Consider the following 27,343-nt stretch of genomic DNA (forward strand, 5'->3'; position numbering starts at 1 on the left):
TAATACATTAACTCATTTGTGAGTTTCCTAAAAAAAAAACCTCATTTGTGAGTAAGGAATGACAACATGGAAGTGGTTAGCTGGACATTTTCTGTAATTACTCGGATTTAAACCCGAGATCTCTCTCACATATTGTTAGTTTTTAAGTAGTGTTTGTCACTTCATCTAAAAAAAACTCATTTTCACTCTTCAATACAAAAATATGAAGAAAAATATATATGCACTTACATTATCAGTGCATCACAATTAAACTCTAAAGAAATTATAAATTTTAATCCATTTTCACTATAGAAGAATTGAAAGATTTTGGAATTATTACTTGGGCCATGCATATATATACTTTGCAAACTATTGACTTCCAAAGCAATTAACAATACATAAACGGTTCATATAATAATGACATATTCTTTGTATTATAGTGGTTTTTTTTTTTTTTTGAAGGAAGTATTATAGTGGCTTGTCAACTAAAAATTAATAGCTTATAATACATCTGCATAAATATGAAATGGTAATTGAACAAGCAAACAAAAATGAGAATTAAAAAATAATAAAATAAAATATGAGAGATAAGGCAAAGTAGGTGACTACCCAAAAAATTATAATGAAAAAAATTGTGAAGGAAGTTACTTGGTCACTCTGTCTATATTGTGACTCAAACGCCCCAACAATGCTATCAATTGATTAGTGTTTCTTTCCTACATCACATTCTTCACATTCCTCTTTCTTGTTTCTATCTGTGCTTCACAACAACAATTACATTGAAACCACGTTTTTACTTTGAGAATTTTGTTGCACATGTTGGAGCACCACGTACACCTCAATATGTATATTGTTTTCCATTATCCATATAGTGTTGTGTTTTATATTTGATTGAACCATTTCATTTTGTTTCTTTGTATCAATGCATTTATTAAACTTGGTTGTTGATGGTATGTGCAGAGATTGATGAGATTTTGCATTGCATGGCTCTGTAGATAGTTAGCTGAATATGAGAGGAACAATGGGAACTTCTCCTCGTTCTGTTGAAGCTAGACATCGTTTGCCTTCATCCATGTGAGTTCCTTAATTTTCTTCTTCATAGTTCTGCATCACCTTTTCTTTCTTTTATGATAATCATCATAAAATCAGGTTCTATAAGCAAAGAGTTTTGTTTACTCGTTAACTTTAACAGTTCTTTCCAATAGTCATTTGTTTTTAGGACTAATTATCACAAGGAGAAGTCAGCAGCTTTACTATCTCTTTTTTTTTTTTTTTTTGATCAAACTTTACTATCTCTTAAATCAAGTTTCATAGATGATGGATAAATCACTAAACTTTTTATAATTTATTTTTTATTTCTAAAGAGTCTAAATGCGAAACTCACACATATGGTTGATAAGTGAAAAATCACATGTTTACGCCTCAACGTATTAAACGTTCTTACAATCTTTTACCATGTAATTACTGGTCATAGAATATAAAATAAGTGTCCTCTGAAGTTTTTTATCATTGTTTAATAAAAGTGTATATGGCATTAATCTTGATATATATTTAAAACATATTAAATGATTTTAGATCTACCATCCGTATAAAAACTTACATAAATTATTGATATGATATAAAACTTTTGTTCCAATAATGAGTTTTGTAAAAAAATGTATCTGGTAAAAAGTTATCAAACAATATATCAGTATTCAATATTAAAAAGGTGCAACTTGGTAATTAACTACTTGTATCTTACATTTCACCTTGTTCATAAAAAAAATCTTACGTTTCACCTTATAGCTATCTAACACATACATTTTGCATTTTTTTTAAAATTAACTTTTAATTTTCATAGAAATACACTCATGCACCTAATAGGATTTGAAGTATACATTTCGTAATGTTGTTGAATCATTATCAAACCACATGAGGGGACCTGCATACAGTCCCAATTGTGATCCGTATCATATACCCTTCCTGTCTTTTATAAATGACAACGACATTTTTATATCAATATATTTCTTGTTTACATTCGAAGGAAGCTTAGCAAGATACTTGGTTCATATCAATATATCACTCTCAATTATTTATAGCTTGTACGTAAATAAATACATATAATCAGCGATTTATAGTTTTGACAGCGTTATCAAGTCTGCATCAACAGTTAGTCACGTAGATAAGCAGCATTTGTAGGGACCAACTATATTAATTTACAAAATATATATTTGAATTTGAAGTATTTTGAATTAGACATTTTAATCATCATGTGTATGCTATGAGACCAGAATGTAAGGACATAAATTACAATATTAAAGACAAGTGACATGCATTTAGGCTTATAAACTGATATATCTGCAAATCCAATTGTTTGGTGAATTTTTTTTTTTAGCTTATTATGCATACTAAAATTTGTTTCATTAATAACGAGGTACAGTGAAGATTTATACAAGAGAAAGGTGTCAAGAAGTAAAGTGAAAGATGTAGAGAAGCCTTTCCACTTATCTATCCAAGATAGAAACTTAAGATGCAAGTTTTCTTTCTTAAAACTTATCCTATTGATAACCATTTCCGCCACTTTTGTAATGTTCCTCTACTCCCCAGAGATTTACAATACCACCCATTTAACAGGCTCTAGCGCAAGGTATGTTTTTGGTCAAAACCATAAAATGTAATTTCACATCATCAAATGTAAAATCATACTAAATAATAAGAAAAGATCACCACTATTTTAGTGCCTGTTCTCTTCTTAGCATAGGGGTGCAATATTCAAGTATCTTTGCAATTTTGTGAACAGGTGGATATGGGGTGGCTCAGATCCTCGGTACATATCAAATGTAGATACTGATTGGGGTGATATAATGAAAATCACAGAGAAACTGAAAGAAAAAAATGAATTTCAAGGCATTGGACTTCTAAATTTCAACAACACTGAGATTTCTAACTGGAAGCATAAATTTCATGATGCCACACATGTTGCTCTACATCTAGAGCATGCTGCAAACAGTGTGACATGGGAGTCTCTATATCCAGAATGGATTGATGAGGAAGAAGAAACTGAAGTTCCTGTTTGCCCTTCTCTACCAAGTCTCGGATCTCCTGGTACAAGACTCAATCTCATTGCTGTTAAGCTACCTTGTAAGAATGGAGCTAATTGGTCTCGAGATGTTGCTCGTTTGCACCTGCAGCTTGCAGCTGCTGGCCTTGCTACCTCATTCAAAGGCAATTACCCCATTTATGTGCTCTTCATTACCAACTGTTTTCCAATACCGAATCTGTTTACCTGCAAAGAACTAGTTGGACGTGAAGGAAATGTATGGTTATACAGACCAAACTTGAGTGTTTTGAGAGAAAAGGTTCAGCTTCCAGTTGGATCATGTGAACTTGCACTTCCTATGAGAGGCAGAGGTATGTTATACTCAATTGCACCACGCGTCAACTTCTTAATCTAACAAGTGTCAATTTCATGGTAAACTTTTCCTGTTATATACCTGTGTTGAACACAAGTTCTCTCAACCAGTGACTTTAGAAGATAGTTATAAGTGTTTGTGTTTCACCAACAATGACACTTTTAACATATACACTTCTGTAATGTTATTGCACAGTAATTTTTTTTTTTTAACAGAAATGAAGGTTTAAGATAAGAACCAAGAAAATTAATGCCTCTTTTATTTCCTGCTTAAACATATTACATTCTCTGATCTCATCCATGACCATGAGAAATAAAGTTTAATCTTTTCAATGTGAATATTGTGTTTGCATGTATTACTATACCATCATGTTTTTCTCATTAAATTTTTCTTGTCGCAAAATTGACGGAATGAATTCAAATGCAGAACTGGTTTACAATGGAAATGCTCCAAGAGAAGCCTATGCAACAATTCTGCATTCAGCTCATGTTTATGTTTGTGGAGCCATAGCTGCAGCACAAAGCATCCGAATGTCAGGATCAACTAGAGACCTAGTAATACTTGTTGATGAGACAATCAGTGGATATCACAGAAGCGGTTTGGAAGCAGCAGGGTGGAAGGTTAGAACAATAAAGAGAATCAGAAACCCCAAAGCTGAAAAAGATGCTTACAATGAATGGAATTACAGCAAATTCAGGTTGTGGCAGCTTACAGATTATGACAAGATAATATTCATTGATGCAGATTTACTCATACTCAGGAACATAGATTTTCTATTTGGGATGCCGGAAATCACTGCTACCGGTAACGATGCCACTCTTTTTAACTCGGGTGTCATGGTGGTTGAGCCATCAAACTGCACATTTCAGCTCCTGATGGATCATATAAATGAGATTGAGTCCTACAATGGAGGGGACCAAGGGTATTTGAATGAAATATTTACATGGTGGCACAGGATACCAAGACATATGAACTTCTTGAAGCATTTTTGGGTTGGTGATGAGGAAGAGAAGAAGCAAATGAAAACCATGTTGTTTGGTGCTGAGCCACCAATTCTCTATGTGCTTCACTATTTAGGTTTGAAGCCATGGTTATGCTTCAGGGACTATGATTGTAACTGGAATGCTGATATATTTCACGAGTTTGCAAGTGATGTAGCACATGCAAAGTGGTGGAAGGTGCATGATGCAATGCCTAAGCTTTTACAACAGTTTTGCCTGTTGCAGTCAAAGCAGAAGGCACAGTTGGAGTGGGATCGGAGCCAAGCGGAAATAGCAAACTACACAGACGGGCACTGGCGAATCAAAGTTAAGGATCGACGCTTGAAGAAGTGTATAGATAATCTTTGTGACTGGAAAAGCATGTTGCGACATTGGGGAGAGAGTAACTGGACAGATGATGAGTCCTTTACTCCAACACCTCCCACTGTTACCATGTCACCTCTTTCTGCTTTATGAGCTGTCAAATTCATTTTCTACTTTACTTGCCTATTATAAGTTTCACAGCAAACAAATTTTTATCCCATTAGAGATGGGATCGGCATAAGAAAAAAGGGATAAAGGAAAAAACATTCCGTGTACACATTTTTTATTCTTAAAAATGGTCTGTTCTGCAACTTTTTTACTCTGATAATGTGGAAGCAGATTCCAGCACAATTCAATTTTTGAGGGATTTCCCTAAATGAATCAATATTGTATGCTCTCTGGTGTTTGGGTACAAAAGAGAAACAATGTAATATATGCAAATGTGCAACAATCATAAACGGGACAGAGACACAATTCAGAAGCATAAAACATACTTGAAACAAATGTCACTAGTGTTTTGAAATTCAGAAGTTGTGAGGCAAGAAAATCAAGGACAACACTAATAAATTAAGAGAGGACAACTACGTAGATAGGTACCAGGTAGAGTAATGTTCAAACCATTACCAACGATTTTATTCATCAATTTAATTTAATCAAGTCACTTGGTTTGGACGAATGAAATGAAACTATAAAGGTTTTTGGATTTGGCTTAAAATTTGAATGCAAATGCAGCAAAAAAAAAAAAAAAAACTTCAACTTCGACTCGATTTCTTTTTTTAAAGGAAATGGCTATGATATAATTCCTCTCACCAGAGACTGGAATCATGGATAAAACATTGATATTGTCCTTGCTACAGTTCTATAATTTGAAAAGAAACTGAGATTAGAACGTCGCCATAATGGAGTTTCCTTCCATATCCTTGTTGTCTAGTTACATTGTAGATGGAAAAAGCTTTGTAATTAAATTTACTAATTTTACAAGATCAGATCATTATTCTATACCACAGCCATCACATCATACAAAAAGAATATGCAGGGACAGAGTAGGATCAACCAAGAAGAGTATCTACCAGGAAAACTGATGCATTGGAACTCCTTTCTCCCCCATGGCTTTTTTGAAATCATCGTTATATCAACAGTTTGCATAGCAGATGTGGAAAACAATATGCAAAATTCCCCATTTACTGATGCCTCATATTCGTAATCATAGCTCTACCATCACTTAATCCCATCCATCGTAGAGCGAATAACCGATACGATGAACCCAATCATCACCTTGAATGAAACCCTGTACCGAATATGTGGACACATGTTCAACAGGAACCTGGCTACTCCAAGACACTCTCTTAGTTAAATTAGAACCAGGTCCAGAGTTGTCAAATTCCCCATAGTAGAGCGTTCTCAGTCCAAAATCTCCACTCCATGGCAACCAACCCTTTGGTGTGATTATGGCTGCCAAGAACGAGTTAATAAAAACTGTTCTAGAATACTCCTTCCATGGCCTTCCGAGATAGTTCTTGTGTACTTTAGGATTGTCATTAAACAATTCCATATATTTCTTGGTGCCATTAACCAAGCAGTTGTGGAAAACGAAACCTGTTGACTGAGCAGGATCTGTCCTACCATGTGCAGTAATGGCATTGTTCTCCCCTTTCCTTGGCCTTGCTTGCCTCGGCTGGACTAGTATTTCACAGTCTTGGAAGAATGAAGCCGAGTTTCCAAAAATAAAGTCCACATTGCCTATAATCCGGCAAGACTTATAAAACTGCCGCAAGGAATGAGCATAGAGAGTATCTTGATTGCCTATTAATTCACAATTCTCAATAACAGAAAGATCACTGTCTGATCTGAATGCTACTGCTTGGTGAGCATTCGCACCTGCTGTGTTTTGAATAGTAAGATCCTTTGCCATGAATCCATCCCCAACAACCCCTGCAAAGATTAATCAACCAACTCATTAAGAATATAACAACGCTGCATCAAATATATGTATTTTAAGTAAAAATCTCTCTCTATCAAGGAATTTCACACATATGGTTCTCTGTTATTTTCTATGAAGCACCTTTAAACAACTCATTAAGAATATATCAATGCTACATCAAATTATGTATTTTAAGTAATCTTTTGATTAAGGAATTTCACATGTATGCTTCTATTCTATGATAATTATATACGAAGCACCGACACAAACACCAAATGACACGATCTTTCTTAAGTGTCGCGTAAGTAATCTTACCTACAGTGGCAGAGTTATAGGTTGTCATCCCTTCCTGTAGTCCAACATTAGCAGAGCCAGTAATAACAGTTTTACCAATGCCATCACCCAAAAACACAACATTCCTCTTCCTTAACGGAACCCTAACCCTCTCTTCATAAACCCCTTCCTTTATATGTATCACAAATCTCTCTCCAACTGGCAAATCATCAAGCGAAGCATCCACAGCTTCCTGCACTGTCTTATAACACCCACTGCCCGCGTCCGTGTAAGCCTCTTTACACACTCTAACATTTGGTGTAAGATCCACCGGTACAGACGGTCCAGACCCAAACACACCCGACCCAGAATCCTCCCAAAAACCATCCCGTTCTGTTCTCGGCGGCCGCCACGAATCAGTGTCATTACCAAAGAGATCGTAGGAGAGAATCATGCTAAGCGCATTGCTGGATAGGTTGGTGAGAGATTCAAGAAACGACATGGTTTTGAAGACTAATTCAGTATCGTTAGCGTATTTGAGACCAGACCAGCAGTTATACTGATAAGCCAAAGCAGCACTCATGAAAGCACGTGCGTCTTTGGTTTTACCACGTGAGAGAGCTTCGAGGGTGAGAGAGGTACGGTGGTAGGAGTATTTGAAAACCTGGAGACAGCTTTTAGCGAGGGTGGTGCGCGTGTGGTTGTGCACGGAAGCGTGGAGGATGGAGTTGAGTAATGATTCTGCAGTTTTGAGGTTTTGATAGGAGAGTGAGATGGCGGAGTGGATGATTTGAAGGGGGGTGGGGTTTGTTGGGTGGGGGTGGGAATAGAGGGAGGTTTGGCATTGGTGGGGGAAGCGGGTGGATTTGCATGCTTGGTTGATGAGGTTGAGGTTTGGGGAGGAGTGAGAGTGGGAGTGGGGTAGGGTGAGGAAGAGGAAGAAGAGGAATGGGATGGTTGCCATGGAGAGAAGGATGATGAGGGTGGATCTTATGATCGAGAAATGGTGTTTTATGGGTTTTTTGTGGATCATGGTAGGTTTAGATTAATTGTAGGAATTCAGAACTTATTGTTTATTGTTTGCTGTAAGAGAAGGTGAATTTTAATCTCTGATTCAACTATTTGTTGGGAGTTTTGGTTAGTTTAGTTACTAATGAACTGCTTCTTCTAAGATTAGGGTGTTTGTTGATCGTACCGGTAAAAATTGAAGCATTTCGCGCGTGAAGCAAGTAATGACAAGGAAGATGGGTCTTTTCACTTTGCGGATCCGATTTAGGCTTACATCTATCTATCTCGTCTTCGTCCGTTTGTGTGAAGTGAAAAGTGAAAATGATGATAGTCAAATGTGGCCACATGGAGTGTTTTATATAGTGTCGGCATAACTGTGTGATCAATTCATAATTGAAAATTGTTTTTTTTTTTTTTTTTACAATGAATACTTCCTTTTGACACAAGTAAATGACGTTTTTACCCCTCAACGGTAGTTAACCACCATTTGAAAAACCGCTGGCAATTAACTGCCGCTGGTGCCAGCGGTAGTTAACTACCACTTAATTCATCCTCCTCACAACTTTCTCATTTTTTTCATTCCATGTTTTTTCTTCATTTTTCTCCAAACCGAAACTCTTTCAATTCAATATCCACAGCAAAAACTTTATGCATACAAAATCAAAATACAGAGAAACCACAATTGGATGTGTTTCCAATTGAATCACAAATAACATAGCCCATATTCTTTTCCACAAATTCTTTTTCAATTGGATGTATATCGATTTTTTTGGGCCAAATATTGTACTGTTGGAGGAGAGAAGAGAAGGAATTGAATCATATGGGATTTCAATGGGTCCATCTCCTCCTTCTGTTGTGATTGTTGTGGTGATATCAGCAAGCCTTGCGAGTGATGATGAAGTTGAAGGAGGAATGGCTGGAATTGAAGAAGAAGAAGAAGAAGAAGAAGAAGAAGAAGAAGAAGAAGAAGAAGAAGAAGAAATAGGTTTTAATAATTCTTGTTAAAATAATTGAACAATAACCATAAAGGATTGCAAATGTAATAAAGAGATCGAAATGGAGTGTGACAATTAGAAGCATGTAAACACAATAGATCGTTACTAGAATTGATCAAATCAACATGCCTATGGATATGAACAATGGTAATCATAGTTCTTGTATTCTGTTATCCAAATATTAGAAAAATTTGCTATATACATGCTCCACGGTAGTTAACTACCGCTGGAGCAATTTTTTGTGTGCTGTATACTTGGAACGGTAGTTAACTACCGCCGGATCAATCCAGCGGTAGTTAACTGCCGATAGGGGTAAAAACGTCATTTACATGTGATATTATGAAGTTTTAAATGTCAGAAAAGCAATTTTCTTCATGATTTCATCTCCTTTTCCATTTTATGGGCCCTTTCTTTTGGTATTTTTGAAAAGAATGATATTCATTTAATAAAAATTCACTTTTTTATGTCAATTTATTATATACTCGAGTTTGATGTATAAGGTTTTTAGAGTTGGTTTGAATTTTATTGATCATGAAAGTTCGAAGTCAAAGGAATGTGGTATGAGATGGTAACATGTGTGGATGTGTGATTGGGAGAACTTGTGAGTTGTCATGTGTAACGCCCGTCTTAATTATTCGATTATTTAAAAATATATTTATATATATGATTTACGTGATTTTCATGATTGATATGTGTGAATTTTATGATTCATGAAGTTGAGTGGGTTATATGATTTATAACTGAATTATGTGGAGTATTTTGTTGTGGTGAAGTTGTTATGTTGTTATGACTTATTTTATTATTAAATAAAATAAGATATGAAAAATAAAATAAAAATATTAGAATTTGGGCTGTGGTGTGAAAAGAGTATTTTTAGAGGTGTAAAGAGAAATTAGAGTGAGGTTATAAATAGAAGGAGTTAGGTTGAGAAAAGTTTTTAGGCAGAACGTACGTTTTTGGAGAAAAAGGGAGAAAAGTCAGAAAAGAGGAGAACAAGAGGGAGGCCATCGATTTTCATCTATAACCAGGTAAGGGTGAGACTAACTTTCAATATTATTAAGAGTATGATTCTGAAAAATGGATTTAGCATGATTAGGTTGAGTTTTGTGAGAATTGATGAATTAGGGTTTGAGGGAGTTTGAGGATTAATTGATGAAAGGTTGTTAGATTGATGAAGAGACTGTAATTAGACCTTAGATAATCCCCATAATGATTATCAGAAGTAATTTTGAAGCTAAAACTATGTGATTAGATGAGATGTCGGTGAGTTTAAGAATTAGGGTTGTGAGGTTTTGGAAAACGATTTTTTTGAGTGGTTTAAACTTGAATTTTTCTGTAGAATATGATAGAGCTTAGTGTCAGGAGCGCGTAGGCGAAAACGGCATCGAAAACGGATCAACAGTTTGAGTTTTACGGCCGAAAACGTGAAAGGTAGAAAATCTGAAGTTGTCTGTCGAACTATGAACGTGCCACGATGGAAGCCCAACGTGCCACGATTTTTCCAGAACCGAAACCATTTTTAGGTTGTCCAAACGTGCCACGATGGTACCTCAACGTGCCACGATGCAGTGTTGACTTAAACTATATTTGACCCATTTTTATGCCTCTAAAGGGTTCCTAAGATGTACAGTAAGGCCCCAAATCAATAAGCTTAATGAGAGGGATTTAATTAAGGGTTATAGGAGTAGTTCCTTGCCATAGTGTAACCCACCTTGCGAGTAAGTGATGCTTAGTTGCCTTGATTAGTTTCCTTGCGATCCTTTCGCACATGTAGTCTTGAGATGACCTTGGGATAGGGATGAAAGTTGTTCATGAGATTATAAAGTATTCAGAGAGCTTAAGCTAAGATGATTTTATGTTAGTAGAAGATGATGAATGATAATAATATATGATTAATATGTGATTTATAAAGATGCTTATAATGTTGTTTCTCATTGAATGATATTGCTATTTTATGATGCTAATTATGTGCTGCTATGTTACTATTACTATTGAATTATGATGATTAATGAGACGATTAGTGTGCTAATGCTATATGATTATTATGTGACTTATGTGCGATGTTTATGACGTTGTTGCCTATTGATTGATGTTCATTATTATGCTATTCCTGAGTTATCATGTTGCTGTTAATTGATTATGTTGCATGAGTCTACTTGAGATGTCGTCCAATTTGTTGGAGTCTTTAAGAAGTTGTCCATTTTAATGGAATTGTATAAGATGTTCATGTTGTTGTTCAAGTTGCATTTAGAGTTGTGTTGTTGCATAGTCAGCGATGGGGGCTTAATGCCTGACAGGTCCTTTATGACCTTAGCGATGGGGGCTTAATGCCCGACAGGTCCAATTATGACCTTAGCGAAGGGGGCTTAATGCCCTGGTGGTACCACATGCATGTTGAAGTTGTCTAAGTTGTTGCGAAGTTGTCTAAGTTGTTGTCGAAGTTGTCTAAGTTGTTGTTGAAGTTGTTGTTGCATTGCAGAGTCGTCGTAACTTATATTTAATGAGGATCTAACGATTTGATGATGATGGTTGTTTATGCTTTGATTATGTTTTGATGATGATAGTTGTTTATGTTTTGATGATGATGTTTGATGATGATAGTTGTTTATGTTTTGATTATGTTTTGATGATGATAGTTGTTTATGTTTTGATGATGATGTTTGATGATGATGTTTGATTATGTTTTGATGATGATGTTTGATGATGATGTTGTTTATGATTGATGATGATAATAATATGACACTAAATGAATATTAATGCTGATGTTATGATGTCTTGAGTTGTTAAATATATGATGATACTTGGTTATGATTTAAAGATGATTTTGCTTATGAATTAAGAATGATATTTGTTTACGAACTAATGATGATATATGATGATAATAATTAATTATGATTTGTTAAGATGCTAAGTGATAAATGTTTAATATGTTAGAGATGTCTTACGTTGTTAAATGCATTTTGATGAATTATATGCTTAATTTGTTGACTGTGAAATCTCACCCCTTCTGCGTATATGTTGTCTCGACCGTGGGTAATGTGCAGGTATTAAAGATTAGAAGTGTTCGTGAGAGGACTCCTCACTTGTGTCTAGGTGCTCTGATACGTAACGGGATGGGGCTTGCTTTCTTATCTATTCCTTACGTGTCTTTATGAACTTTTTACGAATAAGTATTGAATCAAATTATGAGATTTTCTGATAAGGCCTGCGTGCCAAGACTTTGTTCATGTTGAACTATTTTCGCTGCGTATTTTCATACTTTTATGATGTTGAACCTGGAAGGATATTTATTAATATCTATTTTATGACTTAAAAGTAGTATGTGACATTCCGTTTATGAATTAAATACTCTGATTTTAAATGAAATTTTCAAGTTGGGAAAACGGGGTGTTACATCATGTGCTTGTACAAGTGCTAAGAAATTGAAGAATGGAAAACCAAACCAACTCGATTTCATGAGGTTACATTTAATGATGATTTTCTTGTAAAAGAAGGTAATCTTCAAGTTTATATTGTAAACGAAGATAACTCCTTTGCGTACGCCTCACTAATTGTTATTGAGTGGCAAAAGTGGTCTCTATAAAATAAAAAGTTCTTCCATCCTAAAGTATATTGGAGTGTATGCATATTCAACACCTTCTTCGGGGGCAAGTATTGCAGGATCTTTGAGCCTCTGAATTACCAACAAAGGATCCACAACATGTTGTCCATGTTCCTCCTCTATGCGAACCTCACGACATGCTCCTTTATGAAAATGAATAATTCATAAAATTGCCATTAAAATTAAAATTAGTTTAATTAATATAATAAAATATTATAATCAATGTCATTTGAATTTAAAATTGATTATTAAACGTGATGGTTATTTCGCCTTTAAGTATGCGGTCAAGAGGCCGATGTATAGCTGACCTTAATTTATCTTTGTAATGGGTAAAGGCTAGATGCCTCAACTGCATCCCAAAACTAAATGATATTTTTTTTTTTTTTAAGAAGGTCCGTTATTCTTTTACCATTGCTGATGTACCTAAGGGCTTTGTCAGGTTCCTAAAAAAATTAACGACAAATCAAATAAGAATGTTCATGTAATTATTTAAAAATATACCAAAAAGAATAAGAAATGCACAATCAAATACTATTTTAGAATTTTGATACATTAACGGACTATTATACTTACTCGTTACACATTCAAAGACAAAAAAAAACGATTATCCAACGAATCATTCATATACCATTAACAATTCCTAAAATTTAACAAACCCTATAATATATATTTCATCAACAACATAAACAACCTTACAATTTAAAAAATAAAATTGACAGATGTGAACACATGTTGTGTTGCAGAGGAATCTAGCAACAAATCCGAAAAATGACGTATATATCTTGTTGGAATCAAGATTTAAGAGAAGTGAAAGTGAGTAGCAAAGAAAATGTTTTGCATTCTTGAAAACTCAAAAAACCGTAACTGGCAAAATAATTCAATGTTTTGTCGTATAAATTGAACCGATTGAAATCTCTTATCTTTTATTACTTAAAGTTAACCCGTAAGCAATATTTTACCCTAAATTTACCCTAATTTCTCTGCTTAATTTTACTATATTAACCCTATCTCTTATTCCAATTAAAAGATCAAAATCTGTGTCGGGTCGATGTCATGTTACAATATCAAGGTCGATGTCATGGACATAATATGATATGGTACAATACCAATGTCTATAATAATTAATATTATGAATTTAATTAGAACAATTATGACATTCAAATAAACTATTTTGTTACATATTACTGTCAAATATTACCTTCGCACGGGTCGATGGTCTAGTATAATTTATGAAATCCACCCAATTAATTCATATCTCTCAATTACGTTCAGGTGCAAAACGAAAATTGTAAAGGGGCTAGAAGGGGTCGGAAGAGCGCATATAAAAAATATACACACAAGTCAATTATTATTTTTTGATTAAGTAATTTAGTCCTCTCAAAAAAAATTAAGTAATTTAGTGATCAGAAATACATTTTTTTATAAAAAATAAATGGACTGGCCGAGATTCGAACTCTAATCTCTGTATATATTATACAATGTCCCGTCAATTTTTTTTTTGAGAGACCAGTCAATTATTTGAAATCTCCTAAAAAACAATAATTAATTAATTAATTTTTAATATCCCGTCAATTTTTTTTTTTGAGAGACCAGTCAATTATTTGAAATCTCCTAAAAAACAATAATTAATTAATTAATTTTTAATATTTTTGATTTTTGAGTGTGCTTAAATCTGTTGCCCTCTCAGTCTCATAGTAACACATTCGGCCGTGCGATTAAGGTTTTAAAATCGAAAAAATAATAAAACACGCAATTGTTATAACACAGAGAGCAAAGAAGAAAAGGCAAATCCATCGTAGATCTTTGTTTTGTTGACGAATCTCTCTCTCTAAGCAGCTTCGACATGTCAAAACTCCCCGCCGACATCTAGGGTTTCTATCTCCACGCACCGTTCATCATCACTCACTTGTAAGTCTTCTCTCAACCTTACTATATCTTATCTAGGGTTTACTTTATCTCCCTTAATTTCAACTTCACCTTGTTTTGAAACCCTAATTTACTTTAGTTTATCGTTAATTGGTTTTGATGCGTATGTGCTTGAATTTCAATGTGCTGTGATGATATTCGAATATATATTGCTCGTGTATGAATTCTTAGTCTTATCAATATCGTTTATGCGGAAGATTAATGCGCACCGTATTCGCCAATACTAGAAGGGAACATTGGAGACACGAGAATGAGGATCCATTCACAAATTCAAAGAAACTTCTCTTCTTCTCATCGCGGTAGCTGTGCTTTCTTTTAGACTAACAATAACAACAATTTTCTATTGTAACTTATTATCGAGTGAAATCACTGTCTTGTATGCCGCAATTCCCCCTAATTATTCAATTTATATCGATGAAACGAAACTTATTTGGTAACTTCTACTTGTTGACAGTACCATTAACCATTAAATCTGTAGACTTTATTATTATCATCATCATTATTTTTGAACCCACATTCTTTAGGCTTTTGATCCATGAAAACTGGCTGCATTACCCAGATGCCTGCCAAGACATTAGTCATTAGGTAGTTCCGTAGTTGGGTCGGTGGTCTCCTTCCTATGTGCTTTAGTTCTTTGTATCTCAGTAAGAGTACGTTATTCCAAGTGCTAATATGAGATACAATTTTTCTGCAGTAATTTCATGTGATCAATGCGTGGAGGTGTTACCAAGCTCAAAACAAGTAGCTGATGTAAAAGTTTCAAACGACACTTGATCCTTCCACAAGAGCAATTTTGGATATTTAACTCATTAATCAATTTGATATTGGATAGTTTTGGAAGGGAGGATCCTTCAATATTTTCCAATAGTTTTGGATGGGGGAATCATTCAATATATTCCAATTTGAATAAACCACCAGCTAGTTCAATGACGGAAAATGACGTGTCACCTTATATATTAAGTTTTACCTGACTCATTAGTGCCCTCTGTGCATCAAAGAAAAGAATTGGAGAAAATTAATGCAACAAACATTGCAGCTTTGATCTGAATTTAAGTGGTCAATTTTTGAGTGTTTTGAAAATCGAAAGAGATGCATCGAATCCTAGATGTTTTAAAAATGCTGTACAAATGCCATCACATCACAAATATAGATCTTTCGGTGTTTGAAGAATATACATAGGCTTTGGAAGAACTAGACTTGTGTATTTGCCTGACTGAAGATGAAAAGCATCTTCGTTATCTTCTTGCTCAAATAAACTTGACATCAGTTTTGCTGCCCTGGCATATGCCTCATTATTAATACAGCAACCAGTAGCGTGTGACCAGGAAGAGTCTCCATGTGACTTGAGACTTGCAAGCCAGTGGCATTGCTAAAGGTTTATGTATTTAGTAGGTTTTTGCATTCATTAAGAAATGCTTAGATTGAGTTTGATGTATCATATAAGGAAAATATGATTGTGAGCAGTGAACAGTATCAGAGGTGTTTGGTATTATGGTGAAAGCTTGTTATCCCAATTCAACCTCACAAAACTATCTTCTCATGAGTCAATTTATAGGATACCCATTCAACCTCTACTCTTTGTCTCTCAAACAACTGCCATTGCTGTGCTATTTAGATCCTCTTTCCATGTTAATCTGGTGTCATCAGTGAATTATTCATACTCGAATTCTCCCATTGGTATTGGTGAGGCTCTTTGGAAGTTGATTTCAAGGTTTTTTTTTTTACCTCAGATGAGATTTAATTGGCTCGAGGACATGGAGAAAAAAGGATAACTTGGTACTGCAGAGACCGTCCCACGTATTCCATGGAACAAAGATTACGAAAAAATGTGGCATGGAAATATAAAGCTTCACTCTAGGTTATGTTATTCGAGGTCATGCATAGCTATGCTATGTTTTTTATTTGTTTTTGCCTCCTTGGCTAAAGTCCAGCCTCCATTTCCTGTGGAAGGTGGATTTGTTCTGCTGCAATGTTGAAGGCAGTACTCCCTTCTCCCTCCTCTTAACATATCTAAGTAAATGGGCAGTTTCGTTATGATTAATATATTTGTATTTTATAGGAAAAATCTTGGAGATTGAATCACTGTTGACTACGGAGAAAATTAATTAAAAATAAAATAAAGTAAGATCAAAGCTCAATATCCGGTCCCAAACTCAGCGGAAAAGGCGAAAGAAACTCCTCCTCCCCAGACTAACCGTCATGTTTGGAAAATCCCCACAAATCTATTTTCTTTATACCTTATTTATAAATTAGAACTGATTTTCCTGCAATAGGAATTAATCCCCACTTATCCGCGGGAATAAACTTGCAAAAGTGTTTTGGGCCTAATTTTGATATTTGTGTCTGCGGTCTGTCATATAGTTTTATTTTTTATTATGATAACAATGACCAAATCTTTTACTATGAGGCCTTGTATTTTTTGATTTTTATTATTGTGTAATATGCCCTGATGCGCCCTGTCCTCCTTATTGACTAATCTTATCGTGGTATTGGAAGAATCTTTGGGCGACTCTTTATAAATCTGGTTTGACTCTTATGGTTCTAGTTTTCACTCTTGTTTGCTTTGAATGAAATCTTCCACCTCCCAATTTTGAATTTTATCTCAGACCTTACTTGAAGGTGGAAAATGGAACATGGAAAGCAGGGAGGGTAAATGAAAGGTTGGATTTTTTCCTCATTTTGGATAATGAAAGGGTTGAAAATTAATTTCAATTCTATTGCATAGTAGAACTGAAACTCAAGGAACATAAATATTTATGATCAATGCCCAGTTGCTCATTAATAGTTTTTAGCCAAAAGATATTAAGATTATAGTGCAGACAAAATTTGTAAAATCCATCCGGATTTTTAGCATGAAATCATTACAACGTTTTGTAATTATTCAAAATGCAATCCGTATTGTTTGTACTATTGGCATTGTGTCTGCGTCAAAACAACACCTGATTTTGATGAAATCGTAAATACAAAAATTGGTTGGATAAAATGTGCCTTTTAAGTTAGAAATCGCGTGTTGATTTATTCCCTTAATAAAATTTATATTTTACCCCTTTTCTTATCTTTCTAGCACGTTTGACCTGCGTGATCTATAGAACAGACACACTTCTGTTTTTGGTGCTAGTTGAAAATCCTGTTGGTTGTTCCTTATGCGAATTCATCCAATCTGTCTGCTGTACTCTGTGAAATTGGATTGATTCTAGCATAGAACTTGAAAAAACAACTTAATATTTTTTTCCTCATTCCGTTATATCCCTATGAAGTGTATAGAACTTGCAGCGAATTGGTTCTCTATGGGATAGATGTTTTTCTTTGCTGCTTGTTTTTTTTCTTCTTTTATTGATGCTTCTTGTGTATTCTTTCCTAGTTTTTCTTGTATCTTATAGTCTCATGTACAAACATTAGTTGAAGAATGAGGATAGATTTCAGGTTTCTTGTGATTTATAATTTGTTGTTGTTAATTCAGAGCACACTGCATTATTCAAAGAGAAGCTCTATTGTTGACATGAGTGGAGCTGGCAGAAAGCACTCTTCAAAGTGGGATTTGAGTGATGAGCATAAATTCTCACCTGGTAGCAAGCAAATGCGGTCTGGACGGTCCTCTGCAGATGTTGCTGGTAGCAATAGTTCAGAATGGGCTTATTTGGAAGGAAATGATAAATTAAGACCTGTTACGGGGTTTTCATCAAAGGAATCTTATTATGGAGGCAGAGGTTCAAATGAGGACGATGCTATGAATAAAGACCATAGAGTTTTTAATTCAAGAAGAGAATGGGACACTGATGGAAGTTACAGCAGGAACATGAGACACAGTCAGTCCCCTAAAAATGACTGGAGCAGGTCAGTCTGGTTTTATTTTCTGAATATTGATATTGATGGAAACTTGATAATTTTTTCTTCATATTATACTGATGGTTTGTTGTGGGAGCATGACTCTAGACAAACTTTATTGTGTATATTATAATATGAGATTTACTTTTCCCACCCTGATGCCTTCTCGCGACCCCCGCAAAATTTACAAATATACCCCCGGTCCGGAGCAGATTGTTAGTGATATCCGGAAAACGAAATCCGGACTAGATGTTATGTGCTTTTTTGTGTCTTTCTTTGATGTCAAGGGTCTCTGTTGACCGTTATATGAACCCCACACAAGCTGCAATGCAATTGCAGGGTTCATATGAACGGTCAACAATGACCATGACACCACGGACACCCCTAAAAAACTAAAAACATTTGAAGAAAATGGAAGAAAAGTGGTGAAGTGAAGAATGAAGGTATTTGTTGAAGATGGAAGCCTATTTATAGCCTAAAACAAGTCCTAGGTCATTAGTACTGTCAATGAAAACGTTAGTGGTCGTAACCGTCCAAACCTACATTAATGGCTCTCTTTCAAAAGAATCCAATGCTGAAGCTTTCCGGATTATACAATCCGGAACGTCCTTAACCCTACAAGAAGTGCCATCTTTTCCCTCGTTCACCATTATCGTAATAATCCGGAAAATATATTCCGGAAAACAAAGGTACATTCCAGATTATATTTTCCGGACTGCATCAGTGTCGTGGCCGGTGGTTTGCACCACATGTTTTTGTCGGTGGTCAAAGTCAAAAAACGTGTTTTACCACGTTTTTTGACTACATTTATGACCTCCCAACCGTTTTTGACCCAACCCCACCGTAAAACACGTTTTTTGACTACATTTATGACCTCCCAACCGTTTTTAACCCACCCTCCCTATAAATAGCCTTCCAAACCCCACCATTTCTCACACCATCCTCTCCCACCCTCTCCTCCTCTTCTTCCTTCTACAACCATGGTTTTCCATCGTTGGCCTTTCATAGATAAGGGCCTTGTTGAAAATTTTAAGGGTTTGTATGAACGGTCAATGAGGATGGATCCGCGCTGCAAAGAAGTGCGGTTCATCTGGGGGTCATGTGGGTCAGTGTGGTTCTTAGATTGGTCTGTCTGGGCGTAAGTTTGAGCACCCCTTACCTCCCTCAGGGGCATTGTTCTCTTCTTCCCGCTCTCCTCTTCCCTCCTCCTCCGGTTGCCCTCCAATAGGGAAACTACTGCTATGTCCTATCACATAGCAGTGGTTAGGCTCTTAGGAGATTAGAAATAGAATTAGGATCTTATGTAATAAGCTTAAAAAGCTTGAAAATTATTGTAATGTATTGTTCATATATTAATAAAATGAGTTGTTTTTATGTTTGTGTCTTTTTATTTCTGTTTTTTTTCTTTATTTGCATTTTATTTTACGAATTTCAAAGCTTAAAATTGTAAAAGTTCTGGAAGAAAACCATTCCGGATTTTAAAATCCGGACACATCTGCAAAATTCTAACAATGCAATCCGGAAAACGAAATCCGGGCCAGGGGTAAAAATGGAAAAAAATAGGGCGCGCGAGGAAAGGCATAGGGTGGGAAAAGTAAATCTCTTATAATATAGTAATGTTCAGAAAGACCAAAAAGATACACCTTTTTTTTTTTCTTTCTTTCTTCTAAAGAACTTGCACTTTACTGGAGGAGCTGTGCACTCTCGGTAGTATTGTTGGGATCTAATGGAAAATTAAGTTACTACCAAATATTAATACTTTATTCGTTTAAAGACATTTTAAACATGTCTTGGACATTTTTTCAGTTACTTTTCTTTATTACGAACACCTGATGCATGCAATCACAGCCATTGGATACTTCATGAAAGATTATGTGATAGTCACATGACATCTATTTGATCTGGACATCATAGTGATCTTATGTTCAAATTCACTATGTAGGAATTGTAGAAATTGTATATCTTAGTAAAAGAATGAGATTACAAGGAAATATATACACTATACTCAAACGGACTTATGGGCCCAATAACCTCAAACCTAGTAGTCTAACAGTTATGTCTTCAACTAAAACAACAGTTTTATCTTCTGGAGTAGAGCTCAGAAGGTGCAGTTTTAAAGATACAATTTATCTTTTATCTATTATGCCATGTTCTGCTTCTTTATTTGTAGGATGCATCCCATGTCTATATTTGTGTTGAAGAGCTTTTTCTTAATGAGTATTTGTTTTAGTTGAGTACATCCTCGAGCTAGTTTATATTTTTGCCGTGGTATTCATTGTTTTCAAGTTATGTCATTATTTCCACTGTTAAATATATTGATGATAATATTATGGCTGTTGTTGTAATATTTCTTGATGCAGTTATTTTTTTGTTTTAATTATCTGTCTTTACTTGGATTTTGATCATTGTCAGGAACAGTCTGAGCCGGAGTCGGAGCCCTCCTCGTGGTTTCAGGTGGGATTCAGGAGTTGATGGTAGAAAAAGGACGAGGGTTGGAGGATCAACACGACCGTGCAGAGATTTTGCTGTTGGAAAATGTAGAAGAGGTAGTCATTGCAATTTTCTGCATCATGATAACCAAAATCGTGAGAATAGTTGGGAAGGTAGGCACAGGGAAGATGGAGCTCCCAGATACTCTGCTACCCATGAGAGTGTTGACCATTCTCTTAAGAGTGGTAGATCTAATGAAGCTTGTATAAATTTTGCAAAAGGCAGCTGTAGAATGGGAGCATCTTGCAAGTTTGTGCATGATTACGATTCTGATGGATATGGTAAAGTTTCTATGGATGAGTTCACTAGAGAAAGGGAAGATGAAGCTCTCAGATATCCTGCTAACCATGAGAGCAGGGACCATTCTCTTAAGAGTGGTAGATCTAATGAATTCATTAGAGAAAGGGAAGATGGAGCTCGCAGATATCCTGCTACCCATGAGAGCAGGGACCATTCTCTTAAGAGTGGTAGATCTAATGAATTCACTAGAGAAAGGGAAAATGGAGGTCCCAGATATTCTGCTACCTATGAGAGCAGGGACCATTCTCCAAAGAGTGGTAGATCTAATGAATTCACTAGTGAAAGGGAAGATGGAGCTACCAGATATCCTACTACCCACGAGAGCAGGGACTATTCTTTTAAGGGCGGTAGATCTAATGACGAATATGGCAAAGTTTTTATGGATGAATTCACTAGAGAAAGAGAAGTTGGCAGAAGGCACAGAGATAATTCTTTTCAGCAGGGTGGTGGCCGGCATGTGCCTAACCGCACTATTGATGCTCCTTGCAAATTTTTTGCTAGTGGAAATTGTCGAAATGGTAAACATTGTAGGTTTTCTCACGATACGCAAGCATGTAGGAGCCCTATTAGAAGATTAAGGGATGATAGATGGACAAGAAATCCAAGTAGAGATCATCAAATGTTGGATAGACGAAAATTGAGTGACTCCATTAGTCCAAATAAAAGGCTAAGAGATGATAGGTGGGGTTCAGATAGTGACATGGCTGATCCAGATAGAGTCGAGGACAGTCCAAAGCAGAATGATACAGTTTCTGGCTCTGATACAACAAAGCTGATCGAGAATAAAAGTGGAAATGTAGGTACCACAGAGCCAGAATTTACTGATTTGCCTATAACGGATGGATGGGGGCATGGTTTAGATAAGAGCGGGCTGCATGCTAAACCACCAATTTTGAGTGATAAGAAGGAATCTGATCTTTGGATAGCAGAAAATACTGGTGCCAACATGCATGGTTCCCAGTCAATAGGTACAACGGACATTTGGCCGGGTGATGCAGAAATGTCTCCTGATTGGAATTATAGGATGGGGTCTTCCAGCCATATGGAAGAACATAAACAGAAGGAACATGATGTAAGCCAGGGTGGTACATATCTAGCCATCTCTGAACACAACAGAATACAACTTGCTCCAGGTAAACACGTGCTTGATCTTCCTGTAACTGTGCAGCCCTTGTAAATTTAACACAAAATTTAACAAGTATAATGTTTTTTCATTGAAATGCGATGATAAATGTGAAATAGAGCTGCAGATTCTCTCACAGACCTAATACTTTCTACTGGTGTTTTTCTAGGACAAAACATCAATCAGAATACAGAGAATGTAAATCCTTTGCATACTTCCAGCTGCCATGCAGTTGGACAAAGTCAAGTGGATGTTCCCATTCTTTCTTCAAGAGAAGGCATTGTTGATGCTATACACAGCCAGGAAGTATCTACTGAGCAAAAGTACACCGGAGAACCAAGTATTATGGATTCAGGCTTATCACAAGTTAGTTCAATAAATCCTCCAGTTCAAAACGCAGTAAGCAATGAACAGCTTGCTCAACTCACGAATCTCTCAGCCTCTCTGGCTCATATCCTTGGAGCAGGTCAGCAGCTGCCGCAGCTATATGCTGCTTTAAATTCTCATGAATTGAAGGACAGTCCTTCCCAAGCAAAAATTCAAGTGCCTGCAATGCCTGTTTCAATCACATGCATCAAGCCAGATCCTGCCGTTGAACTCCCAAAACAGTATGATCCAATGAATGATAGTATTGAGCAAAAGAATGCTGATGCAAGTGGCGTACCCCCAGCCATTCCTCCAAGTAAAACTATTGCCGAAGTAGAAATTCTGTCGCAGTTGTCTAACCCAGGAAGAGAAAACTTGGGTAATTCAATTAAGGGTGCCTCCTCAGAACATGTCAAGAGTGATAATCTAATCCATTTGCAGCCTGGTCAAAACACGGTGGTCAATAAGGATAACAATGAAGAGGTAGCTAAGGAAAGGAAAAATTCTCAAGATGGTCATAAAAGTACCAAAGAGAATGGTCCTCAAAACATGGTCCAAAATGCTGGACCTGATGATGCCAAGCAAACAAAGGAAATGAAAGGATCACGTGCATTTAAATTTGCATTGGCTGAGTTTGTTAAGGAGCTTCTGAAACCAACTTGGAAAGAAGGTAAAATCACTAAAGAAGATTATAAAACGATTGTGAAGAAAGTTGTTGATAAAGTAACGGGTACCATCCAGGAGGCCAATATTCCGCAGACACAAGAAAAAATTGACCAATATTTGTCATTTTCAAAACCAAAGCTTAACAAACTTGTACAGGTCAGTCAGTGGTCTTAACTTATTGCCATTTTGTTTTTGAAGAATTCCAAGTCATCTTCTACTTTTTCTTTTGAAATATAAAAGTGAATTTAGATGAAACTCCGGAAATCATTGAATTTTTTTAAAGCATAATCTTGATGTTATGGGATTGGGCACTTGCTGAAAAATGGGATAAAAATTGAGCAGAGAAATGTGCTTGCCCAAGATTTATATATGTAGATCAATTCAACCGTCACACTTCCTGAAAACAATAGAAGTAGTTTTCGCTTAGTTTGATGATCTTTTTTCAATCGAACCCTTGATGGTCCAGTTTAGATAATCTAACATGTGTGAAAAAGACTTGTAGTTGTAGAAGTATTAATGTGGGTACACCAAATAGAGGATGGTCCAATTATTACAATATGGCGTTTGATCCATGCATCTAGCATACAGGGAAAAGGCTTTGCTGCTGCTGTTTGCTAATAAATTTACACAATCTCTTAATTTTCATCCAGTCTAGTTATTTTTCCAATTCAACTAAATCTCACGGCACTTTATTTTCTCTATTAAGAACAAATTTAATTTGAACTTTAACTTTTCATTTTCAACTAATTGATCTTAATTCTGAGCTCTATGTTTTACTGTAATTGTTGCTAAGGTGTAGATTTATATATTTCAAATGTCTGAGCTGTATTTAGCCGTTAGAGATTTATGATAGCTTCTGAATCTACATTTACGTTTGGGACATTGGTCACCGTTTGATTGGTGTGCAGCTATGACTATTGTTACTTGTTTCCTTTCCATCATTTCCTATAATAACTCTCCTCTTTTTTGTTGCAGGCATATGTGGAAAAGGTTCAGAAGGGTTAGTGCAATTATAGAAATTTGGCCGCCAAGGCTGTTTATTCGCTTCAATGTGTACTCTTCCTATTACCTCTGGATTTGTTTTGCCCTTTGTTTGCGTATCTTGTTCCTTTTCTTTGCATCTCTTGCGCACGTTTAAGAGCTTTCTTTTTTGGCTTTAGTTTTTCTTCATTGTTGTGGGATAAAATGTTGGTTATCTGTATTCTGTACCATTAGTTTGTAACCTAAATGTTAGGCAATTGCCGTGGGTTTTTCTTTTCAAAATCAGTTTTTATTGTAATAGTAGTAGACAGCCGTTTTTTTTCTTTCTTTTCTGAAACAGAGACATGGATGAAAGCAAATGATCACGACTCATGAGGCTTTTAAATTGGATTGAATGCTGATTCTTTCAAGCTTTTGGGTGGCCCTCAAACGGAAAGTCTCATTTGTCAATAGTCTGGTTGTGTGGCAGTCTTTCTATCTAGTATTTATAACCATAAACATTTTGCAGTCTGAATTTGTTAGAATAAATCTTGGAGCAGAAGAGTATTCTTACTGATTTTTCGTTATAAAGATGTAGCGGCGAAAATCATACAAACTATGTGTACGTGTTGAGATGTGAGAAATTGTAGGTTTTAAGCTGCGCCCAAACATATAAAATATCCTGAAGCATTTTAACATGAGCAGTATCTGTGATAGTATTTTTACTTTTTTAATTAATCCAATATATTACCTCTGGATCTATACATAAATTTGTCCAATTGGTATATTACTTGAACATAACGTGCTACAATGGAACCAACAATTGAGTTTTGGTAACAGTTACAAATAAGCATTAGGAAAGGAATATTCTCAGGAAAAACAACTATGGGAATAATAGAGTAGATTTAGTGCATGTTTTGTATTTAATTTGGCATAATCAAGGTGAGCCACCATGATTTTACAAAAGCCATTCAATGTAGCTTTTTCAAAAACACCGTAGCTCATTGTGATTATAATAAATCCATACCAAATATGCATTTTGGATTGACGATATTGGAATGAAATAACATGACATTCAATTGTTTGACGATAAGTCTAGGAGATTCCTCTAAAAAAAAGTCTAGGAGATTTAAAGAGGTGTGGTAATAAGGAGGTTGATGGTTCTATCTTGATCTACAACGTTAACAACTAAATACATACTAACATTAGCCATTTCTAAAAAGAAATTAGCATCCTTAAAATACCTGCAATAAAGAATAAAGTTTTGGAGACATGTATTTTAAAGGTGTAGTACCCAACCAAACATGCAACCAAAATATATATTTGACTGTAATTACAGTTGTGGAATCAGAAAGTTGTAGTATGTGCGTGTCAAATTTGTTGTCAAACTAGAAAGTAAATTGACGTATTTGCGGATAACTACCCTAAGTGTTAAGTACAATGTTTTTTGTTGTTGGGATTTTTAAGCTACTCAACTAAAAAATGAATAAAGTAAAAGATAACGACAAAAAGGTAAATGTGCAAATAACTTTTGATTGATTGTGTGTGCAATGAAATGTACAAGTTCGGTATTTATAGACAAACACTAGTTGTATGGGCTGAAACGACACAATCTACAAAGATTAATCTTGCTTGGCTATTTGCACGAGTAGTGCGTAAGTTTCCCCACGTTCGCCTAGCAGTCTTTCACTCAGTGGTGTGCAACCTCCAACAAAACATGCCTCCCTGCTCATTGCTTCTTTAGGTTAGTGACCCTATAAACACGAATCACAAGTTAAATGTCTCATTGTCTAGCTCCACCGAGCTTTGATCAAGTCTAATGTCTTGAAGACATTCATACCCTTTAGTAGACACGAGAAACGAATCAACCGACCCTTGTTTGACTTTAATAGTGTGCGCCTAAATATATTATCTCCCAATTTCAGTTAACATGATAATTATTTTTAGGTATAAACAAAGACAAAATATGATACAATTATCTTGTCTCGTCTTTTACCCTGCACATCAAACATGTCCTTAAACTATACAATTTTTAATATTTTTTTTCTCAAATACACCTTTAATTATTTTCAGTAATTTAATATCTTACTTAAAATTTAACTAACTAACATCATGTTTCTACCTTCCCTGTCGGCTATTTATAGAGTCTCCTTTTATTCTTTTGGTTATTTCCATGAAATTTAATTAATTAAAATCAAACTATCAGGGAATCTCTATCCGCATATACAATGCTCAATACAAATTTCCATGAAATTTCTGCGAGAGAATGGTCCACCATTATTGGTTAAGGTCTATGGATGAATAAGTCTTATCATTAGAATAAATATGATAAGATTTATTGATCTAAATTAAGATTACAGGGGTAAATTAACATAAAGAATGATAATTAATAAACTTCTTGGATTAATTTATCAAAAAACGATATAAATAAAACAGTTTTTTCTTTACGTAATCGAATAAACAAACTTGAGATGAGAAAAGGGAAAAGAATATTTTTTGCAGAATTAAATAAATAAACTTCGACAAAAACATGTTAAAATAAAGTAACATACTTCAATTTAAGCTATCAATGCCACTGAAATGGAGGAAGAACCCATAGTGCAGGTGGCATTCGTGTGAACCAATGTTGATAAGAGCAATGTTGACTATGTTGTAGATTTAGATGTGGAATTATCATGTATAAGAAGAAATTAACAGAAACATGATAACAAATAATCAAGACCACTAATAAAGAGAAATAAAGTAAAGGAACTTATCGAATTTGGTTGCCGACACAGCTCCATCAAAATCTTCACAAATCAAATTAGAAGAAACCTGCAAAACAACACACTCTTACGTAACCTGAGGCGTGACATAGTCACTGTCCTTGAGGATTTTATCCGCCTCATAAGCGCATATCCTCCCAGGATACAACAGTTCTTCCCCGTTATGAATCATAAGCGGAGGTGACAGAACAGCTCAAATTTATCTTAGAAATATCAGGAGATGTAACCCAGAAACTCAATATTTTGGATCAGAAAACATAAGTTGTGTATCAGACTTATAAAAATCTTTTCATGTGAAGCTTGAAACATAAAAAGTAAAGAGGGGCTGTTTCTATGTAAAAAGAAAAACGTTGAACTACTAACTAATTAGCCTATTAAAGGAGATAATTGTTTTGTATTTATAATGCACAAAACCAAGTCAAAAACGTGTGACACATTTAGTACGTGAG

At 35.4% G+C, this 27,343-nt stretch overlaps 3 protein-coding genes, 1 long non-coding RNA gene and 1 pseudogene across 8 annotated transcripts; 2 read left to right on the forward strand and 3 right to left on the reverse strand.

Annotated features, from left to right (window-relative positions):
- Positions 1-692: 692 nt before the first annotated feature.
- On the forward strand, positions 693-5,069 carry LOC146941668 (UDP-glucuronate:xylan alpha-glucuronosyltransferase 1-like). Its single transcript, XM_085755487.1, has 5 exons — positions 693-824; positions 940-1,053; positions 2,399-2,605; positions 2,759-3,369; positions 3,798-5,069. Exons 2-5 carry the CDS (start codon positions 989-991, stop codon positions 4,826-4,828), a joined length of 1,914 nt encoding a protein of 637 aa, XP_085611613.1. The 5' UTR covers positions 693-824; positions 940-988; the 3' UTR covers positions 4,829-5,069.
- Positions 5,070-5,566: 497 nt separating this feature from the next.
- LOC146941669 (putative pectinesterase/pectinesterase inhibitor 51) lies at positions 5,567-8,024 on the reverse strand. The gene is made up of 2 exons (XM_085755488.1): positions 6,912-8,024; positions 5,567-6,607 (listed from the first exon to the last, which is right to left on the reverse strand). Exons 1-2 carry the CDS (start codon positions 7,900-7,902, stop codon positions 5,898-5,900), a joined length of 1,701 nt encoding a protein of 566 aa, XP_085611614.1. The 5' UTR covers positions 7,903-8,024; the 3' UTR covers positions 5,567-5,897.
- Positions 8,025-14,245: 6,221 nt separating this feature from the next.
- Positions 14,246-24,432, forward strand: LOC146941670 (uncharacterized). 5 transcript variants are annotated; one of them, XM_085755491.1, is made up of 6 exons: positions 14,246-14,381; positions 15,094-17,059; positions 17,860-18,233; positions 20,637-22,147; positions 22,307-23,325; positions 24,145-24,432. In XM_085755491.1, the coding sequence occupies exons 3-6, from the start codon at positions 17,899-17,901 to the stop codon at positions 24,172-24,174; spliced, it is 2,895 nt and encodes a 964-aa protein (XP_085611617.1). In that variant the 5' UTR covers positions 14,246-14,381; positions 15,094-17,059; positions 17,860-17,898; the 3' UTR covers positions 24,175-24,432. The 5 variants fall into 5 exon arrangements, with proteins under 5 accessions (XP_085611617.1, XP_085611620.1, XP_085611618.1 ...); XM_085755494.1 differs by having other exon boundaries at positions 20,643-22,147; XM_085755492.1 differs by having other exon boundaries at positions 15,094-16,082.
- LOC146941671 (uncharacterized) lies at positions 16,112-19,158 on the reverse strand. Its single transcript, XR_015032465.1, has 2 exons — positions 19,017-19,158; positions 16,112-18,779 (listed from the first exon to the last, which is right to left on the reverse strand). It is a non-coding gene; the product is annotated as an uncharacterized LOC146941671 (long non-coding RNA).
- Positions 24,433-26,695: 2,263 nt separating the features above from the next.
- LOC146941672 (putative F-box protein At5g55150) overlaps positions 26,696-27,343 on the reverse strand; it is a 29,624-nt pseudogene continuing 28,976 nt past the window's right edge.

This window comes from Medicago sativa, chromosome 3 (genome assembly GCF_051527215.1).
Source record: "Medicago sativa cultivar Bolivia chromosome 3, Bolivia_mono, whole genome shotgun sequence".
Taxonomy (NCBI): Eukaryota; Viridiplantae; Streptophyta; class Magnoliopsida; order Fabales; family Fabaceae; genus Medicago; species Medicago sativa.

Coding starts and splice junctions, on each gene's coding strand:
- LOC146941670 (XM_085755491.1), top strand. CDS start 17,899: ATGAGTGGAGCTGGCAGAAAGCACTCTTCAAAGTGGGATTTGAGTGAT. Junction 18,234..20,636: donor CCTAAAAATGACTGGAGCAG/GTCAGTCTGGTT, acceptor GATCATTGTCAG/GAACAGTCTGAGCCGGAGTC. Junction 23,326..24,144: donor AGCTTAACAAACTTGTACAG/GTCAGTCAGTGG, acceptor TTTTTGTTGCAG/GCATATGTGGAAAAGGTTCA.
- LOC146941668 (XM_085755487.1), top strand. CDS start 989: ATGAGAGGAACAATGGGAACTTCTCCTCGTTCTGTTGAAGCTAGACAT. Junction 1,054..2,398: donor CATCGTTTGCCTTCATCCAT/GTGAGTTCCTTA, acceptor AACGAGGTACAG/TGAAGATTTATACAAGAGAA. Junction 3,370..3,797: donor ACTTCCTATGAGAGGCAGAG/GTATGTTATACT, acceptor ATTCAAATGCAG/AACTGGTTTACAATGGAAAT.
- LOC146941669 (XM_085755488.1), bottom strand. CDS start 7,902: ATGATCCACAAAAAACCCATAAAACACCATTTCTCGATCATAAGATCC. Junction 6,608..6,911: donor CTATAACTCTGCCACTGTAG/GTAAGATTACTT, acceptor TAATCTTTGCAG/GGGTTGTTGGGGATGGATTC.